The sequence below is a fragment of the Berghia stephanieae genome, chromosome 11 (assembly GCF_034508935.2).
Source record: "Berghia stephanieae isolate SIO BIC M18660-M18661 chromosome 11, UCSD_Bste_1.3, whole genome shotgun sequence".
Lineage (NCBI taxonomy): Eukaryota > Metazoa > Mollusca > Gastropoda > Nudibranchia > Aeolidiidae > Berghia > Berghia stephanieae.
In genome coordinates, this window is record NC_088370.1 from 26,729,507 (window position 1) to 26,751,645 (window position 22,139).

The 22,139-nt window shown below is 35.2% G+C and overlaps 1 protein-coding gene across 2 annotated transcripts in view; it reads left to right on the forward strand.

The window, feature by feature from the left end:
- The window catches only part of LOC144956860 (protein unc-45 homolog B-like), a 37,241-nt gene extending 22,109 nt beyond the window's left edge, over window positions 1–15,132 (forward strand). The window contains exons 15-22 of one of the 2 annotated variants that reach the window (XM_078887641.1): window positions 1,419–1,534; window positions 3,232–3,298; window positions 3,710–3,823; window positions 5,593–5,708; window positions 8,531–8,648; window positions 11,045–11,191; window positions 12,887–13,096; window positions 14,032–15,132. In XM_078887641.1, the coding sequence (XP_078743767.1) occupies window positions 1,419–1,534; window positions 3,232–3,298; window positions 3,710–3,823; window positions 5,593–5,708; window positions 8,531–8,648; window positions 11,045–11,191; window positions 12,887–13,096; window positions 14,032–14,592 (1,449 nt within the window). In that variant the 3' untranslated portion in view covers window positions 14,593–15,132. The remainder of the gene's footprint in view (window positions 1–1,418; window positions 1,535–3,231; window positions 3,299–3,709; window positions 3,824–5,592; window positions 5,709–8,530; window positions 8,649–11,044; window positions 11,192–12,886; window positions 13,097–14,031) is intronic. The other variant, XM_078887642.1, reaches the window with a different exon arrangement.
- Window positions 15,133–22,139: the final 7,007 nt, after the last annotated feature.

Consider the following 22,139-nt stretch of genomic DNA (forward strand, 5'->3'; position numbering starts at 1 on the left):
CAAGACCACATAGCCGCACAAATGTTCTTTCGCTTTGTAGTCGATGTTGGAGTTGTTGAAAATGAACTCATAATAACATTATTATATCTGTGAGAGAGAGAGAGAGATCATGTAAAGCACCTTGAGCTTGTTAAAATTGGAAAAGGGCACTATATAAGTGTAATTTATTATTATTATTATTATTATTATTATTATTATTATTATTATTATTATTATTATTATTATTATTATTATTATTATTATTATCATTATTATTATATTATTATTATTTTTAGCTATTTTTATTATTATTATTATTATTATTATTATTATTTTTTTTTTTTTTTTTTTTTATTTTTATTTTATTTTTTTTTTTTAGCTATTTTTATTATTATTATTATTATTATTATTATTATTATTATTATTATTATTATTATTATTATTATATTATTATTATTATTATTATTATTATTATTATTATTATTTTTTTTTTTTTTTTTTTTTTTTTAGCTATTTTTATTATTATTATTATTATTATTATTATTATTATTATTATTATTATTATTATTATTATTATTATTATTATTATTATTATCATTATTATTATTATATTATTATTATTTTTAGCTATTTTTATTATTATTATTATTATTATTATTATTATTATTATTATTATTATTATTATTATTATTATTATTAAAACTAACATGTTTTTTAAACAATAAAATAGTACTCTTATCTCAATTGGAGTTCCCGATAGCTCAGTTGGTGGAACACTGGCTTCATACTTAAAGAGAACAAGCAATTATTGCTATTGTCTGTTTTATGCTATAGAAATTGATATAAACTATGGCTCCGTGGGCCTAATATGGCTCTGAAGGACTACTAACTTTTTTTTAAAGGAGGTTGGCTTACACACAAAAAATGTGTCAATGATTGATTAAGAACACTGAATTGATTATTAATGAGTAAGGCCAAACTAAGAAATTAAGGAGCAGGCACCAGTGTAAGATAAAGATCTGAAGTGTGTATGAAAGATGCCAGACAAAGCAAGAAAGAACAATACAAGAAAAAAAAACCATCCCCAAAAATCAGTCTACCTCGACTGGGAATCGAACCTCAGACATTCTGATTACCGGTATAATGTAATTGCCTGTCAGGAAATAGTATAATTTTTTTTTAGAGAGACAACGCTGTCAACAGCTAGGTACTCATTTTACACCTGAGTATGATTAGAGAATGTCAGTAAAGAGCCTTTTCCAAGGACTCAACTATGCACCACTCAGAGTGGGACTCGAACCCTGGACCTTCCAATCTGAAGGCAAGTGTCATACCACTAGACCAAATAACTGCACAGTTCGGAAAACTGATTTTACATGTCCAAGGAGATTGGAACCAGTATTTTGACATAGCGCTGTCATTCCTTATCATTGTTACAGGACAAGCAAGAATTTGTCTCCCAAAGAATCCACAAGCTGGCTGCCGCAGGGGTGGTGAATGCCATGGTGGCTTTGACTGATACAGATAGCAAGAATAGCAGGGAGCTGCTGGCAAGGTAACTACTACATATTATCAACTCTTGTCATTCTTTCTATAAACGTGTAACTGGGAAAAAAAAAAATTGACATTTATTATTTGTTAATTAAAAATGCGCAGAATGCCTTCCTGGTAATCTCATTCTAATTTTGAATGCCAGGGTTCAGTATAAATAACACATAATGGGGGCAGCGTGACTCAGCAGTAAGGTCTTTGCTTCGTACCCAATAGGTACCAAGTTCAATCACCTGCTACTGCGCTGTGTAGCCTTGAGCAAGTCACCTCGCCCTATGCAGAGCTGCACTGCGGCTGACGCCTGGGTTATTCCAGTCTTCCCTTGGAATAGACTCTAGAGACGAATTTCCCCTATGGGATGAATAAAGGGAATTTTAAAAATTTCTTTATTTATTTTCATATTAAATTAACAACACATGACGACAGATATTGCTATGCATCAAGTAGAAGTCCTTCAGAGCCATTCGGCCCATGGAGCTGGAGTTTATCCCGGTTTCCATAGCGTGAAACTGACAAGAGCAATTGTTCGCTACCCTTTGGATAAGACGCTAGTCTATTTATTGCAAAGTACTTTCCGCTATTATCTAACGGACCCAGCTAACTGCTGGGTGGAAATGGGGGGGGGGAGGAGTCCAGAAAAAATCTCGACTGCGCCCGGGCTTGATGGATCTCGGTCCCTTTGCGTGTGAAGCGAGTGCTCTACCAACTGAGCTATCGGGACCCTTATGTTATGCATGAAGAATGTGTGCAATGATGTTTGTTTTATTTTTGTTCTTCTCGTATAATTTCATCAAAACCAGTTATACGGTTAGAAAATGACATCATTGATAAGGTCAGTTTTAAGGGAAAGTGTTACTATCAAGCATTATAAATAGATTATGACAGTTAATTTGATTTTCGGATGAAATTAACGAATTCGAAGGTTGACTGAAATGAAGAATGTATCAATGAGGATGAGAGAAGATAGATTGAAATTGTATGGACAGAGGGAGTATGTGGGAAAGAAAGTATTGGATATACAATTAGTGGGAAAGAGAAAAAAAAAGGGATGCCCAAAGATTGGATGGATGGATAGAGTAAAAGACGATATGAAAGAACTTGGCCTAGAGGAAGATGATGCTCTGAACCGAGATGCATGGAGATGTGGCATTCATTATGGCAAGCCTGCAAAATGGAGGATAAGCTGAAAGAAGAAGAAGACTGATTTTGGGATGATTATTTTCCTTAAAATTTGTATTATTTTTTTTTTCTAAAAAAACGCATATTTTTTTGGCAGGTCTGGTTATAAGTTAGTTAATTAATTAGATAATGAATGATGGTGATAATAATAATAATAATAATAATAATAATAATAATAATAATAATAATAATAATAATAATAATAATAATAATAAATAATAATAATAATAATAATAATAATATGATAATAATAATAATAATAATAATAATAATAATAATAATAATAATAATAATAATAATAATAATGATAATAATAATAATAATAATAATAATAATAATAATAATAATAATAATAATAATAATAATAATAATAATAATAATAATAATAATAATAATAATAATAATAATAATGATAATAATGATGATGATTATAATCATTTGAGTAATCATGATGATGATAATAGTAACGATAATAATTTACATTTATGTAGCACATTTTCAACATTGTCTTTTCATCAACAGAGTGTACGTAGCCTTGGCAACAGAGGAGAAACTCAGAGGTCTGGTCATACAACAAGGTGGAACCAAGGTTGGTAACTCTACCTTTTATTTATTTATTTATTTTTTTAATTTTTCCTACCTTTTTAGTAAAATCTATACTCATTCACCCCCCCCCCCTCCTTTTGTCTTTACTCACCATGCTGCCTTGAAATTAATTTGAGTATTACTACATGGGGCTTAACCTGGATTTCCAGTGTTTTGAAATGGGTTTTAATAGGATTCAATAGTCTGATATCACGTCCGCCCAGCAACGAACAGCTTGGTTCTAAACAAAGAAAATCTGTATTTTTTATTCTTCACGCTGGCTAGAACTTTTTCATATGTCATGTGATCAGAATGTATAAAGGTCAAAACATGATCAGATTTATAATGTTTTTCTCCTCTGGATACACTTTTATGCTATTTTACTCCTATACAAATTATTCCTTCCCGTCCCCAGTCCCTCCTCAGTCTGATAAACAACAACACAGACGTGGGTACTGTATTGGCCTCCCATGCCCTGGCCAAAATCGCAGTGACCTCTGACCCTAACTTTGCTTTCCCTGGCCAAAGGGTGAGTCTTCTTAATAATTATTGGTAGACAGATATATATTAAAATTATACAACTATATTTATAGTTAGTATGCACTCAGGCCTTTGTTATTGTTTTTGCCATCCGCGTTTGTGAGTTGTTCTCACTAAACTGTATTAACCAGACTATAAAAGTTCATGGTTACACAGAGTTTGTGTGTTGGTCCGTTATACTTCCGGATGGCAATGTTGTGAACTCCTTGGCCAAGCGCATTCTATCTATACAAATGTTAAAGAAATTGGTACTAGTTTAAGATAAAGATCTGAACAAGTGTGTATGAAAGGTGCCAGACAAAGCAAGAAAGAAAAAAACGATAACAAAAATCAGTCGACCTCGACTGGGGATCGAACCTCAGATCTTCTGATTACCAGTCAATCATGCTACCATTAATGGAGACCTGGTAAACATAGATGGTTAGGCAAGAGCAAAAATCCCTAATTCATATGAAATGTCAAATCACTACTACTAGTAGTAAATAGTCATGAACAAAAATGGATATAATAGCTTAGAAAAAGAACAAAGTACCAAATATGGATTTTTCGGACTCAAAGCCCTTCTTCAGCTAATAGCAAAAGCAATAGTAGTAAATAGTAAATAATAGTAAATAATGAATTTATATAGCGCCTAAACATCCACGTTAATCGTGCTCTGCAGCGCTTTACATAATAAAAATAAAAATAAAAATGTTTAAAAACAAAATTAAAAATCACAACACTACATGATACATAATAAGCATGCATACAAAAAACAAAATCAAAGCAACATCTATTTTATGAAAAATAAGCCTCGCGGAACAACTCAGTCTTCAGACATTTCCTGGAAGATGATAAATTTTCACAGGACTTTGTCCGAGGACTAAGTGCATTCCTTAGGCGTGGAGCTATGATTGAAAAGGCTTTTTCACCGAAAGTGGATTTTGAGGTGGTATATTTAAGAAGTTGGGACTGAGATGATCTTAAATTTCGAGTGGGTTCATATTTTTTAATCAGTTCCTGCAAATATTCAGGTGCCAATCCATCCAGACATCTAAAAACATAGCACAATATTTTAAATTCTATCCTATATTTCACAGGAAGCCAGTGCAATTCCTGGAGAACTGGTGTTATATGATCTCTTTTTTTCGTTCATTGTATAAGTCTAGCCGCTTTATTTTGAATTTTTTGTAGTTGATGAATTAATCTACTTTGACAGCCAATGAGAGGGGAATTGCAATAATCTAATCTGCTAGTAATAAACGAATTAACAAGCATCTTTGTAATATCTTCATCAATATAATGTCTGATTCTTCCAATGTTTCTAATGTGATAGTTACAACATTGGCTTATTTTTTTAACATGATCTTCCATGGATAACCCTTGATCTAAATACACCCCAAGATTTCTCACACAAGAACTAGTTTAATAGCATTTTCACCCACTAGTATCTCATTTGTAGATATTTTTGAGAGTTGATACCTATTTCCAAAAATTATCATTTCCGTCTTGTCATCATTAAATTTAAGTTTGTTTAAATTAATACTACTAGTGGTAGTACATGTTGTTATATATAATGACATCTACTATAATCTTTTGACTTTCCCATTGTTTTCGCATCGACAAACACTGAAATATGACCTTAAAGAATTGCAAGCAAGCTCCATAATATAACTCCAAAAGCAAAGCAAAAACTTTCATTTTAAAAATAATATTTCGTTATTCTCCCCCCCCCCCCCCCCCCCCCACACACACACCCACACACCCACTCACACACAGGTGTATGAGGTGGTCCGTCCTTTGCTGTCCCTCCTTCACCCGGATAGATCAGGTCTGCAGGCATTTGAAGCCATGATGGGTTTGACCAATTTGGCCTCTATGAGCGAGTCTGTCAGGTAAGGCCAGATGATGATAATAAAAATACATTACTTCATTCATTTTTCAGAAATTCTTTGTTCAGATTCAAGATCACGTCATAATCGATGTAGGAAACTCATAGCTTAACATTGTCCAAAAAATTATGTCACAATGGACAGTGATGACCACCAACAGAAAGTGAATTGTCTTCATATTTTTTTCTTGTTTGTTTTTGTTTTGTCCTCCCATAGTGGGCATGGGAGATTTTACTGTGTGTTCTATCCCCTATGTCTGTTTTCCAACCTGTTTTTGTCTTATTCTTGAAATGGTATTACTTGGTTTTGTCCTGGCCCTGGCCAGAGTCCTTGGCTGGGAGGGAAACAGTCAAGTGTAAATTTATATTTGGGAGGGAATATTTTTTTCCTTGGAAATCATCCTTCTTTTATGAACTGTTGTATTTGATGTTTTTGAATATTATAATTATCTGTAAGTATTTGAGTGTATTCCTCTACTTGAGCTCCTGTGCTTTTGTCTAGATGAGGCTTTTAGGTGATCTCAAAACTTAGTACACGGAAGCAATAATCGATCCCTGGACCCTCAGATTCGAAGGCAACATAGCAACACATGTAAAATACTATTCTGATTTGACTCAGGATGTGAGAAATCACACAGAGTTATTTTCAAACATTCAGAAACTAGAAGTTGAAGGATTTTTGTATCCTAGATATCTGGGATGTCCTTTTTACGGCTAAAGTCGGAAAACCAGCTTTTTGAAATCTTCCAGCTGACCTTGGTCAGTATTGGTGAGTTGATTTTTTTAAAGATGAAAGTATTGGTTGTTTAAAGGAATCAGTTAAAGGGAAGCTAGATGGGTTTCTAGGCCTTTACTATGATGCAAAGGTGATGCCATTTGATGAAGGAATCAGTTAAAGGGAAGCTAGATGGGTTTCTAGGCCTTTACTATGATGCAAAGGTGATGCCATTTGATGAAGGAATCAGTTAAAGGGAAGCTAGATGGGTTTCTAGGCTTTACTATGATGCAAAGGTGATGCCATTTGATGAAGGAATCAGTTAAAGGGAAGCTAGATGGGTTTGTAGGCCTTTACTATGATGCAAAGGTGATGCCATTTGATGAAGGAATCAGTTAAAGGGAAGCTAGATGGGTTTGTAGGCCTTTACTATGATGCAAAGGTGATGCCATTTGATGAAGGAATCAGTTAAAGGGAAGCTAGATGGGTTTCTAGCCTTTACTATGATGCAAAGGTGATGCCATTTGATGAAGGAATCAGTTAAAGGGAAGCTAGATGGTTTCTAGGCCTTTACTATGATGCAAAGGTGATGCCATTTGATGAAGGAATCAGTTAAAGGGAAGCTAGATGGTTTTCTATGCTTTACTATGATGCAAAGGTGATGCCATTTGATGAAGGAATCAGTTAAAGGAGCTAGATGGGTTTCTAGGCCTTACTTGATGCAAAGGTGATGCCATTTGATGAGGAATCAGTTAAAGGAAGCTAGATGGGTTTCTAGGCCTTTACTATGATGCAAAGGTGATGCCATTTGATGAAGGAATCAGTTAAAGGGAAGCTAGATGGGTTTCTAGGCCTTTACTATGATGCAAGGTGATGCCATTTGATGAAGGAATCAGTTAAAGGGAAGCTAGATGGGTTTCTAGGCCTTTACTATGATGCAAAGGTGATGCCATTTGATGAAGGAATCAGTTAAAGGGAAGCTAGATGGGTTTCTAGGCCTTTACTATGATGCAAAGGTGATGCCATTTGATGAAGGAATCAGTTAAAGGGAAGCTAGATGGGTTTCTAGGCCTTTACTATGATGCAAAGGTGATGCCATTTGATGAAGGAATCAGTTAAAGGGAAGCTAGATGGGTTTCTAGGCCTTTACTATGATGCAAAGGTGATGCCATTTGATGAAGGAATCAGTTAAAGGGAAGCTAGATGGGTTTCTAGGCCTTTACTATGATGCAAAGGTGATGCCATTTGATGAAGGAATCAGTTAAAGGGAAGCTAGATGGGTTTCTAGGCCTTTACTATGATGCAAAGGTGATGCCATTTGATGAAGGAATCAGTTAAAGGGAAGCTAGATGGGTTTCTAGGCTTTACTATGATGCAAAGGTGATGCCATTTGATGAAGGAATCAGTTAAAGGGAAGCTAGATGGGTTTCTAGGCCTTTACTATGATGCAAAGGTGATGCCATTTGATGAAGGAATCAGTTAAAGGGAAGCTAGATGGGTTTCTAGGCCTTTACTATGATGCAAAGGTGATGCCATTTGATGAAGAGAAGTTTTGCACGAAATATTTTCATTTCGGGAAAAAAAAATCAAGAAAATAATTTGGTGATAGATCAATTGCTTGTTTTGGCCCCAAGATTTGGAATGAACTAGCACGTGGCCTGAAGAAGTGCAAGTCTTTGCCTGCCTTTAAAAAGAATCTCAAGACACATCTTTACTGTATTTGTTTTTATTGATGCTATGAACCCTTGATTTGGCTATAAATTGATTGTATTTGTATGTTATATTGTATGTTTTGGTGTTTTGTTTTTTAAAATTGATAATTTACATTGAGCTTGTGTTTTACATGAGAATGAGCGCTGTATAAATGTGTATTATTTTTAGTATTATTATTGTTATATGAATTGGTCTTTACGAGAAAAACTTTCAGGCATTTTTAATATTTTAGCAAAGGGCATCTCTAGAAAATCGCTGGGAATAGACATTAGGAATTTTTCTATCAAGAGATTTTTTTAAAGTCATATTTTGTTCTTTAATTACCTGTAGCTCAACTTCACTATTATTCCTTTGTATTCCATTGAGTTTTAAAGACCATCACCATTGATTGTCCACAGAAATCGTATCGTGTCGGAGAAGGGCCTGTCTTCCATCGAACACTACATGTTTGAAGACCACAAGATGCTTCGTAGAGCTGCCACAGAGTGTATGTGTAACATGGTCATGAGTGAAAAGGTACTGAACATCTAAATACTAAAAATCTACGTCTGTTTCTATGTATGTGATGCCTAAGGGATTTCTCACAAATCAGCTAGAAACTCCACCGGTCTCTGAATGGTTAACCGTTTTATCAATCTCGCGAAAGTTAAACAGTTTGTCACGATTCGGATCATTTTAAACAAGTCCATTTTCCCATTAATTCATCATAAATAACAATGTGAAATTGAATGTAAGCTTCAATTTAATTACGAAAACAGATAGAATGGACGTTTCAGGTTTCCTCTTTATCAACAAACAGAATGGATGAAACACTACAGATGAATGAGATGATGTGGTATTGGCATTGTTGAAGCTTACATTCAAATTCAATTTCACATTGTTATTTATTTCTACGAGCTTCAAGCAGCAACATTTACATTTTTAGTTCGCCAATACTTCCAAAATCGGATGGCTATTATTCATGCCCTCCATTTTGCAGGTCACTTCCAAGTTTTCCATTCCGCTATGATTCAAGTTGGTGCAGTGTGCAATTGTAAATGCACACTACACATAATGCGAAAATAGTTATGTAGCAATATAACACCTTTCAGTTGGATTATGATTTTAACGAAAGTGAACCCAGCAAAGCGGTTTGGGTGGTCTAGTACTCTTCTAAAAATTGACTCTCTTACCTCTGTGGTAATTAGAAAGTCTGAGGTTCGATCCCCAGTTGAGTTAGGCAGATGTTTAAGGGTGAATATTTTTTGGGTTTTTTTTTGTTTTCTGACATTGTATCAGAGACCTTGACAGATAGCCCTTTGGTTGCAACTGGCATCAAGAACTAAGCCTACATAAGTCATGCACCCTGCCAATCCATGGAACAATTAAATAAGCTCTTTATTTAAACTTGAGCATTTATATATTTTTTTAAATTGAGCTTTTTATATAGCGCAATATCCACTTAAATGTGCTCAAAGCGCTTTACAAGAAGTCCCTGGCCAATAGCGACATTTGACATTTAGGACGGGACATGACGCCCGATAGGCAATGTAACAAGGGGTCCTTGACCAACAGCAACATTTAACATGTGGGACGGGACATGACACTTTTTAGAGGTATTACAATTTTTTCTCGGACAGAGACAACGCTGTAAATGGCCAGGTACTCATTTTGCACCTGAATATGGTAAGAGAATATGAGTAAAGAGTCTTTTCCAAGGAATCAGCTATGCGCTGAGCGAGGCTCAAACCCAGGACCTTCCGATCCGAAAGCAAGTGTCATACCACTAGACCACATAGCCCATATAGCGCAATATCCACTAAACATGCTCAAAGCGCTTTACAAGGGGTCCCTACACTTAACATGTAAGAAAAATGGTCATGCCTGTTAAGACAATATCATAGTATATTTCTGACAGACAACTCTGTTAACAGCCCGGTACTGAGACCTTATGGGTTGGAAGGTCTTAGGTTCGAGCCTCCCTCAGCGCATAGTTGAGTCCTTGGAAAAGACTCTTTACTCTCATTCTCTCACCTTACTCAGGTGTAAAATTAGTACCTGGCTATCAACAGCGTTGTCTCAGTCAGAAAAAAAATATTGTAATATCGCCTAACAGGCATCATGTCTCGTTCTACATGTTACGTGGTGCTGTTGGCCATGGACCCTTTGTAAAGCGCTTTGAGCACGTTCAGTGGATATTGCACAATATAAAAGCTCAAGATTTTTTTTTTTCATAAGGGTCATGTCGATATATTAGTATTTCCAAAAAGTAAATTAAAGGGAAACAATTGGGAAAATGGGAGATAACAAGGGAGTCAATCTGGATGATTTGGTGGCCCTATAGGGACAGATTTTGAAATTGGGGATGTTTCACTTAATTTGACTTTAAAAATGGTAGTATTGTAGTAGTCTGTTACTGAAGGCCAGGAATCATTATATAGACCATAGAGTTGGGTGAGATTGAGATATTATTAGACATTATAATTATATTGGGTCAAAAGCCTTTTCCAAGGACTCAGTTTTTTTTGTTTTTTTTTAGCTGCCTACATTGTGATTCAAACCTTTAACCTACAGATAGCAAGCCAAGTGTCATGTCATTAGAATGTGTATGTGTGTGGCTGGCTGAGAAAACCGGGAAAGATGTGCAATTTTCATAAATTGAGTTATATATATGCAGTGGTGTAGACCACCGACATCTTTCTGATCATTTACCACTTTAATTCTTTCTATGTATATTAGAACCCGGGTTATGATTTTTTTTCTGAATAAAATTTGTTGCTTTGGGAAACACTTTATCTTCGATTTTGGCTCATATCTCAAATCAAAGCTTGCCGCATCTACCCAGGTTTTCTCACCAACCTCACATATGTGCAAAAACGAAGAAGAAGATGAACTTGGATGTGAATAATTATACTTTGACATGACATCCACAGGTTCAAGACACATATGAAGGAGAGAATGACCGAGTCAAGCTTCTAGTGTTGTTTGCTGGAGAAGACGACATCCACTTGGTACGAGCAGCCACTGGTGCCCTGGCTGTGTTGTCAGATCGTGCCTCCATCTGTCATAAAATTGTGGCTGTAAGTGTGTTTTGAGATTTTATTCATTGATAAAGCCCGGAATAGACTATTTGTTTCTAGCCTATTAATATTCATCTGATGAGGCAATTGCTGATAAGGCTGGTGGGGACTTTTAACCTCCCATGATGGGCAGGAGATCACTTGCTGCGTCTTCTATTCCCTATAATATCTGTTTTATGAATTGCTTTCGGTCTTTGTCTTGGAATGGGATTACTTGGTTTTGTCCTGGCCCTTGCCGGAGTCCTTGGCTGAAAGGGAAACAATCAAATGTATAGTGTTAGTTTTTGGAGGTGATTTTTCTTTCCTTGCAAATCATCTCTCTTCAGTAAAGATAGTTAAATTCATTTGTTTTGAACAGGTAGACTTTTGAGTGCATTCCTCTTAGTGGGATCTTGTGCTTATGTCTGATTAGACTTTGAGCTGATCTCAAACTAAGTACATTGATGGTGTGCTCTTGGAATTCACTTCTGTTCTCGCTCTGAATCATTCTCATTCCCCTTTCTCTTACTTTTTCTTTCTGGGTGGGGTTCCTGACCTCCCATAGTGGCCAGGGAGGCACTTACTGTGTCTTCTATCCCCCTATATCTGTTTTCCAATTTGCTTTCTGTCTTTGTCTTGAAATGAGATTACTTCGTTTTGTCCTGGCCCTGGCTGAGAGGGAAACAGTCAAAAGTATAGTTATTGTTTTGGGAGATATTTTTTTCCTTGTAAATCATCTCTCTGTTATGTATTATTATATTTGTTGTTTTAAATTTATAATGTAAGCATTTGAGTGTATTCCTCTGAGTTGGGATCTGTACTCCTGTCTGGATGAGACTTTTAGGTGATCTCAAACTAACTCCATCGATGGTATGCTCTTGGAATCTACACCAATTCCCTATCTGTACCATTCCCCCTTCGTCTTACCTTTTCTTGGGTGCTTTAATTGTAATTCTAGAACTTTTTATTATCCCATATTTTCCCTTTTTACTGGTGCTGATATGACCTAAATGTGTTGCAAGCGCCGTAAAACCTTTAAAAACAAACAAATACTTCTTCTTTTGTGCTTTAAATGTAAATTTACATTTTTTTGACTATCCCACTTTCTTCCTTTTTACTGGGGACAAAATGACCTAAATTAATGTGTCACAAATGTGGTAAAACTCTCAAAAACAAAATACAAAAACTAGGGTAAGCCATATACAGTGACTTTGTGACGGAAATAATGATTTATCTGTAATGTTTAGAATTGAATTTAAAATACTCACCCATGTTTTCAATTGCTTAAACAATTCTGCTCTGTTTACCTTCAGGAACTTATATGACCCCAGTCGAAATTGAAGATCTGCTAATTTAAACATCCTAAGGGGACCCCCAAAATCGTTAGTTTTTTATGAGATATCCTTTGACCACCATGCCCCCCCCCCCCCCTCCCCCCCCCACTGTGGAACTCTATCAATATTGAAACTAAAAATAGTGAAAATCCACTTATCTTTAGAAAACTGTTAAAAACTGAGCTTTTCTGTAGGGCATATAATTGTATTTTATTATAATATATTATGTTATCATCGAATTTGTGTGGTTTTTAACATGCCAGTTCTATAGTTGTATATCATACATGATGTGTTGATGTAAAGCGCCAGTGAGCAATTCTAAATTGGAACTAGGCGCTATATAAATTCATTATATTATTATTATATTATTTACTGTTTCAAGGTGAAGCCCTGGATGGACATATTCCAGATCCATGTGATATCCGACTTGCCAGACATCCAACACCGTGCCTGTCACATCGTCATGAATATTGCCCAGGCAGATAAGGCCCTGGCCACTCTGGTTGTGGAGGGACCCATGATGGAGATTCTGATGGCCGTCTCCAAGCAGACTGATGAAGGGGCTGATGCAGCCAAGAATGCTGCTATAGCAGTAAGTAGATTCTTTTTATTATTATTATTATTATTATTATTATTATTATTATTATTATTATTATTATTATTATTATTATTATTATTATTATTATTATTATTATTATTATTATATTATTATTACTATTATTTTTAATTATCATTATTATTTTTTTTGTCATCATCATCATTATTATTATTATTGTTACTAGATTATTTTTTTATTATTATTATTATTTTTAATTATTATTATTATTGTTGTCATCATCATTATTATTATTTTGTTGTCATTTGTCATCATCATCATCATCATCATCATCATCATAATCACCATCATTAACGTATTGAGCATGATACAAGCCTGGGTGGGGTTCCTGACCTCCCATAGCGGGCAGGGAGGTACATACTGTGTCTTCTATCCCCTTATATCTGTTTTCCAACATGCTTTCTGTCTTTGTCTTGGAATGAGATTAATTGGTTTTGTCCTGGCTTGGCCGATCCTAGCTGGAAGGAAACAGTCAAATGCATAGTTAGTTTTGGAGATGATATTTTTTCCTTGTAAATCAGCTCTCTGTTATGTATTACTATTTTTATTTTGAATGTATAATGTAAGCATTTGAGTGTATTCCTCTTTGTTGGATTTTGTGCTTGTGTCTGGATGAGACTTATAGGTGATCTCAAACTAAGTACATTGGTGGTATGCTCTTGGAATCTACATCTGATCCCTATTTGTTCTCAGTTCCCCTTTGTCTTACTTTTTCTTGGGTGCTTTAATTGTAATTCTAGAACTTTTTACTATCCCATTTTCTTCCTTTTTACTGGCGCTGATATAACGTAAATGTGTTGCAAGCGCCGTAAAACCCTTAAAAACAAAGACAAAAACAACATGATACAAGCTGCTATTGGTTTGTTTGTAAATTTTTTATTTTTTTTTTTGTCCCCCCTTTCTGACACCAGACTCTGGACGCAGCCAAAGAATACGGTTTGATACAGGAGGTTAGAGATGGACAGGTACCCAGTGGCCTTCTGGAAACACTGCGTGAGAAGTTGAGACAAGCCAGAGCAGAAGAGGAGAGAAAGAGGAAGGAAGAGGAAGAGGAGGAGGAAAGGAAGAAGAAAGAGGAGGAGGAAGAGAGCAGGAAGCGGTTAGAGCAGTTTGATGAGAGAGTCGAAAAGTCTCAGAGCAGATTGGCAGAAGAGGAGGAGGAGGAAGAAGAAGAGATTATTGTAGACCAACCGGATGGAACAAGGAGTGGATTGGAGGAGAGGTTTGGAGGTGTGAAAATTCGGGAGATTACGGACGAGGAAGAGGCGGAATTGAATAGGGAGAAGGAAATGAAGAAAAGGCTACTGGCAGAAGAGAAGGAGGTGGAGGTTGAACAGTGTAAATCTGAGAAGGAAGAAGAGGTTAAAGACGATGTGAGTGATAATAAAAAGGATGATGATGATGATATTGATGAGGAAGAATTGAATAAAGGAGATGTGTGGACAGATGAGAGTGGGATTCCAAAGTTATGAGTGGATGGAGAGAAATAAGGACATTTTATTTTTTTAAACCTATTGATTAAATGGTTGATATGATAGGTGCTTTGAAAAAGATGATGCAAAAAAAAAAAATGGATATGTGAAACAAAGAGGAATTAAAATGTTAAAGTTGAACTTTTCCTGTTAGTGAAAAAAGAAAAAAAAAGAAATCAAATATTTTTAAAGTTTGATACTAGGTTGCTAGAAGGTGTGGACTGTAAAAAGTAATAAGCAAAAATGAATATGAGCTTCAAAAAAAAGAATAAAATACCAAACACGAAACGTTTCGGGTTCAAAACCTTTCTTCAGCCAACAACAAAAAAAAAGTTTTTTGGGGTTTTTTTTGTTGTTGGCTGAAGAAGGGTTTTGAGCCCGAAAAGTTCTGTGTTTGGTGTTTTGTTCTTTTTTTTCGAAGCTGTTATATTCATTTTTGTTTCTTATTTTTAAAATTGGAATGTATCATTATCATCTGGCTGTGGAATTTATTTTACGTGAAGACGGCTGATTATAAAGATAAAGATTTATCTTACCATTTTCTGTTTGTTTGACTGACTCGATTTGAAAATGTAAAGCCAAAATGTCTGATGTCCGTCGTATGATTCATACTTGGAAGATATTTGTTATTCTTACATGTCATCATCATTGATTGATTCCACGTACTATCCTAAGTGACGAGTTTCACATATTATCATATCGGTAATAAAAGTATTGACACAGTGTATAGAAATGGAGGATTTTGCATACAGTCCTATGTGCTACAATCTTGATAATATATCCTAAAATCACGATCTGTTTTATAAAATACATACAAAATGTATAACATAATATATATTTTATATTTCATTAGAGTGATTTGAACCTGAATCTGAATCTTCAAATGTCACTTACAATAATAGTAAGATAAAGATCTGAACAAGTGTGTATGAAAGGTGCCAGATAAAGCAAGAAAGAAAAAAACATCCCAAAATATCAATCACGGTAGACTGATTTTTTGGGATTTTTTTAGATTTTTTTTTTATTTTTGTATTTTTCTTTCTTGCTTTGTCAGACACCTTTCATATACACTTGTTAAGTTCTTTATATTACACCGGTGCCTGCTCCCTAGTTTCATGATGTGATACTTACGATAGTATGTGAAATCAACGACGTGTATGTGGTGATTACCAGGAGTACATTGAAAAAGTTAAAGAAGAAATGGAAAAGGAGAGGGAGGACTTTAGTGTGAATTGAAAGAAGACAAAAATTGTCTCTGGCAAGCATTGAAGAGAGATAAAAAATTGTCTCTGGCAAGCATTGAAGAGAGATAAAAAATTGTCTCTGGCAAGCATTGAAGAGAGATAAAAAATTGTCTCTGGCAAGCATTGAAGAGAGATAAAAAATTGTCTCTGGCAAGCATTGAAGAGAGAAAAAATTTCTCTGGCAAGCATGAGAGAATAAAAATTGTCTCTGGCAAGCATTGAAGAGAGATAAAAAATTGTCTCTGGCAAGCATTGAAGAGAGATAAAAAATTGTCTCTGGCAAGCATTGAAGAGAGATAAAAAATTGTCTCTGGCAAGCATTGAAGAGAGATAATGATGATACTCAATTTGCTTATTATTTATTATATTACTTACCTGTCATGATTACATACTCATGATTACATACCTGTCATGATTACATACTCATGATTACATACCTGTCATGATTACATACTCATGATTACATACCTGTCATGATTACATACTCATGATTACATACCTGTCATGTGTTCACACGAATGGGCAGTCGAACAAATTTGTTTGATTTTTATTCATATTATTATTGAACATGATAGATAATTGGTTTAATTTAATTGATTAGTTACATTTATTCAAAATTTATTTATTTATTGGAATATTTATTTACCATCCATTCTGGGTGGGGTTCCTGACCTCCCATACTGGGCAGGGAGGTACATACTTTGTCTTCTACCCCCCTATATCTGTTTTCCAATATGCTTTCTGTCTTTGTCTTGGAATGAGATTACTTGGTTTTGTTCTGGCTCTGTCCGGATACCCTGTCTGGAAGGGAAACAGTCAAATGTTAGTTAGTTTTGGGAGATGATATTTTTTTCCTTGTAAATCATCTCTCTGTTATGCATTGTATTATGTTTTCTTTATATCATATATGATTTGTAATACATTTGAGTGAATTCTTCTTAGTGGGGACCTGTGCTTGTGTCTTGGTGAGACTTTTAGTGATCTCAAAGTACTTTGACAGTGTGCTTTTGGAATCTACATCTGTATCCCATTTGAACAAATTCGCCTTTTTCTTACCTTTTCTTGGGTTCTTTAATTGTCATCCTAGAACTTTTTACTATCACAATTTCTTCCTTTTTACTGGCGCTGATATGACCTTAATGTGTTGCAAGTACCGTAAAACCCTTAAATACAAAACAAAACAAATATAAAACTTATTTGCATTTTTTTTAAATCTTAAAATATTGATGATTGTTTTTGTTTATTTCGGTGGATATTATTGAGTAATGTTGAAGAAATGGAGTTTATTACGAGGAAATGATATTCATGTTTGGAGACGGCAATCAAGACACTATTTTAGTTGTGACTGTGGATGTGTTCCTGTTACCCTTTACAGATAGGGCTTGATTTTACTCCAACTAGTCATCTCATTGTAGTAATTGTGTTTTTATATAGCGCAATATCCACTTGAAGTCTCAAAGTTCTTTACAAGAAGTCCCAGGCCAACAGCAACACTTAACATGTAAGATGAGACATGATGCCTGTTAGGCAATATTACTTTTTTTCCCCGGACAGAACAACGCTGTTAATGGCCTGGTACTTATTTTACACCTGAGTATGGTGAGAGAATGTGAGTAAAGAGAACTCAAGAACTCAACTATGCGCCAAGCGAGGCTTGAACCCATGACCTTCCAATCCAAAAGCAAGTGTCATACCATAAGACCACATAGCCACATGTACTAAACTGTTATGGACATGTCAGATGTTTGTTTAGAATAATTAAAAGCTGCCAGATTGTTTTATAGTAACAAACTAGATTGTTTATCCAGACATATTCTATAGGATGAACTTTGACTTGACATGTCAGATGTTTGTTTGGTGGAGGAGGAACAGGAATCGAACTATTGAGAAGATCTGAGGACAGACATGGTTGGAGGGACATGATCGCCGACGTCTGCAACAGGCCTGGCACTTGATGATGATTCTATAGGATATCAAACTGACAGTCAAACAGCAGGATGAAATGGTTCCATTTGAGTGTGTTGTGGTGTTGATTGAAATTATGATTTATTTGAATGTTCGATTAAGTTAACAGATTTCACAATGGTGCTATTTTTATCTCAATATTAATGTCTTTTTTAGTATGAACTTTTAAATTGCTCATTTGTTGTCATGGAATTCAGTTGAATAATGTGTCAGAGAGAGAGAGTGTGTTTGTGTGTGTGTGTGTGTGTGGATGTGTTGCAGAGCATGAGTCCTTGAAGTACCTTACAGAAATCAATCACGAAATCATTCTACACATTATGTGTGTTTTCAAATCATTGTCCAGTGAATGTGTTGCTTTCGTCAGAATTTCAGGTTCAAATGACTATGTAAATCATATGAGTATATTATGTCATTTGTTTTTTCAAAGCTGTATATCGAAATATTGCAGGAAAGTTTCTGACCCTGTTTCATTGGGATATTTGGTATTGACTAAATGATTTATACTAAATTGTACGTCCAATGAAAGTGTGAAGCCGTGTATAGATTGTATTTTAAAAATATTGTATGATTTTGTATTTGTTTTAATACATTCGTAATAAATGTTACATTTTAGCACCACCAGTAATCATCGCTATCACTATCATCATCACCTCTATTGTTATCATTATTATTCTTACACTTTGTACATAATTCCATTGTGATCATGATATCTTATCACCCAATATATTTAAATCCAAATTTCTATTTTTGTAATTTATAAGATGAAAGTGTGATTTTGTGCCTTGACATTTGTGATGTGATGAAACTATAAAATCCCCCAAATATAATATAAGCATGCATTTTGTTTTCCTTTCAGGAAAGCAAAGTTTGAAAAAAAAAAAAAAAAAAAAAAAAATGCAAACTTTTAAATCCAAACTTGATTGTCTTTACTTTCTGGGTGGGGTTCCTGACCTCCCATAGTGGGCGGGGGGGGGGGGGGGGGGGGGGGGGGGGGGTACATACTGTGTCTTCTATCCCCCTATATGTTTTCCATGCTTTCTGTCTTTGTCTTGGAATGAGATTATTTGGTTTTGTCCTGTTTTACGGCGCTTGCAACACATTTAGGTTATATCAGCGCCAGTAAAAAGGAAGAAAATGGGATAGTAAAAAGTTCTAGAATTACAATTAAAGCACCCAAGAGAAAGTAAGACAAAGGGGAACTGGGAACACATAGGGATCAGATGTAGATTCCAAGAGCATACCACCAATGTACTTAGTTTGAGATCACTTATAAGTCTCGTCCGGACACAAGCACAAAATCCAACAAAGAGGCATACACTGAAATGCTTCTATTATAAATTCAAAATAACAAATATAATAATATATAACAGAGACATGATTTACAAGGGAAAAAATATCATCTCCCAAAACAATAACTATACATTTGACTGTTTCCCTCCCATCCAATGACTCCGACCAGAGCCTGGACAAATCTGAGTCATCTCATTCCAAGACAACCATAAAGAAAGTTGGAAATAGATATCGGGGTGGGGGTAGAAGACACTGACACTGACACATCAATTTACTTCCCTTGCCCACTATAGAGGACATGTTTTTTGTTTTTAAGGGTTTTTACGGCGCTTGCAACACATTAAGGTCATATCAGCGCCAGTAAAAAGGAAGAAAATGGGATAGTAAAAAGTTCTAGAATTACAATTAAAGCACAAAAGAAAAGGTAAGACAAAGGGGAAATGGTTCAAATAGGGAACAGATGTAGATTCCAAGAGCACACCGTCAAAGAACATAGTTTGAGGTCACCTAAAAGTCTCATCCAGACACAAGCACAGGTCTCAACTAAGAGGAATACACTCAAATGTTTACCAATCATATAATATAATATGTAAACTAATCATAATACAATGCATAACACACGGCGTCTAAACTGCACTATAAATCTGACCGTTTAGTTTCCCGCTGCTCCGAGCGCCGACGTAACCTCACCCGACAGGTAACCGGGGTCAACAGCGGTCAGCCGATATCAATTCCCAGAACGTAGATTTGACGTGCATTGGGTGATACCAATGGATGATTTCCGTACCAATTAACCTCACGATCTTCGTGACGATGCAATTCCACCCAAATGCAAAGAATTCTCGCAGACCTCCTCTTTCCATCGGTCCAATTTTTATTTCAATATCTCCAGTACTTATTCCACAAGCCGTGATTCAAATTCACCTATTTTTCTATAACATTTAAATAAAATTACGTGTAATTACCTCAGGATTCTAAAAAAACGTTGCTATAAACTTCAAATTTTTTTTAGTGTGATTCACAAGGCACAAGTTTTACTAAGAAATGAGGTAAGTTTCATTTACTCTTCAGTTTTCATTATTTTGTAATGATTATTTTTCCGCCGTAGGTCAGGTAATAATGATATTACCTCTTTAGCCTTGTTCTTGAAACGTAATATTTCGCTGCGGTTTTATTGTTAATTATATTTTTATTTTTTATTTTTTTCAATGATGAGTTAATTTGATTGTTAAATTGCATAATTTGAATTATCTTGCTAATGTTTAATTTTAAATGACATTGTGTGTTGGGCCTCAACTTAGCTCAGCTCAACTGCTTGTTAGAATTTTCCTGCCCCCCCCCCCCCCCCCCCTCTTTCTTTCACCAAATTGGGTGAAGTATTTGGTTTTTCTTTTTCCAAATTTTATGTACGCTGTTATGTATGCATGGATATGAGAAGTAATACAGAGTGTTTTAAAACTCATTTTATTCATTAATTCACTATATCATTGCTTACATCGCTCAGTCAATTTTGAATTTTCTCTTACAGCATGGACCACACAATTGCAAGTCATAACCAAGCCTTAAATTCATTATGTAGGACATGTGGTATGATTTGTTTAACACAGAAATAGAAACGTGCCCGCAAGAAACCATTTAAATGTTCAAATTATTCTAATGACATTCTTTTAGTCTATGGGACTGACACGGCATTGGACAAGCAAGGAGCACGCTCATAATTTATGTGTAAAAAGTACACATTATAAAGCACATTGAACACACGACTCATTAGCTTCTTTGTATTTTCTCATTGCCAATACGCTTATAATAAATAAATCAACCTTGAAACGGGTTGCACTTGCATGTTTGATATCGACAGAGTAGAATATAACAACAAACTCCAGAACGCAGGAGAGACTTTCAAATCTCATGCACGAGCCACTCACCCTCATGGATGGTCCTATTGCCTTTGAATTGGACAGAATACCGCATTACAAAACAGGCTTACCACAGCAGGTCATTCACTGGCAACCACTGCCACAAATACAAGAAAAAGTCTACACTTACAATTATCCAACAAACAAAGAACTGCACCCACGACCCACTCATCATTGATGACGCATGCAGTATTGGATTAATTTTCGACAATATAAACAAGGCCTATAGTCATGTGCACAACTTTATTTCACACACAAAAATCGATCAAAGCAGACACAATCCAATATATTCAAAGTGCAATAAAACATTACACGGATACATACAGAAAATATTTTCCAAACAAAATAATCCCAAAACAACACCTCCTTGAGTACCACTGCATACCACACATCACTCAATATAAGTTTGGACTTAGACTTCTTGGAGAACAAGGCACAGAGAGCTGTCACCAAACAACAGCAAAATTGGGAAAAAAAGAGCATCCGACATTATCAATGATATGAATAAAATGCGATTTGTCATCAATGCAATGCAGTTAAAGACCTGCCCCAAACTACACTGACGAGTTTGAATGCTCGTAGCAGATATATTTTTGTTGAGGAAAAGTACGTTTTTTGTGAGGAGAAGTATTTACATCTTGTCTTTATAATACATAAAATTCAGACAAATCCATAGCAACGTTTTTTTCTCTCTAATTTTTGAAATGTTGCACCCACTATATTTTTTTGTGTAATTTTTTACCGTTCATTGATAACTTATATTGAGAAATCTAGTAATACTATGAAAAAAATAAAAAACACACAGTAAAAGTAGAAAATATAAACTTTTATACCAAGTCGTGATATTTCAACTCATTCAATATGGGTGTCTAACAGACAATAAAACAAAACATTGTTAAATTGAGTGAAACGGCAATCCCCGTTAGGTAAATTCCTCTCTGTGATTGACCGCTCACCGTGACCGGGTCAGCAGGTGTCAGGAACGGGATACCGTCTCAACTAAACTGTTGTCGTTGTGTACGCTGTGAACAGAGAGATGATTTACAAGGAAAAAAAATATCATCTCCCAAAACTATAACTATACATTCGACTGTTTCCCTCCCAGCCAAGGACTCTGGCCAGGGTCAGGACA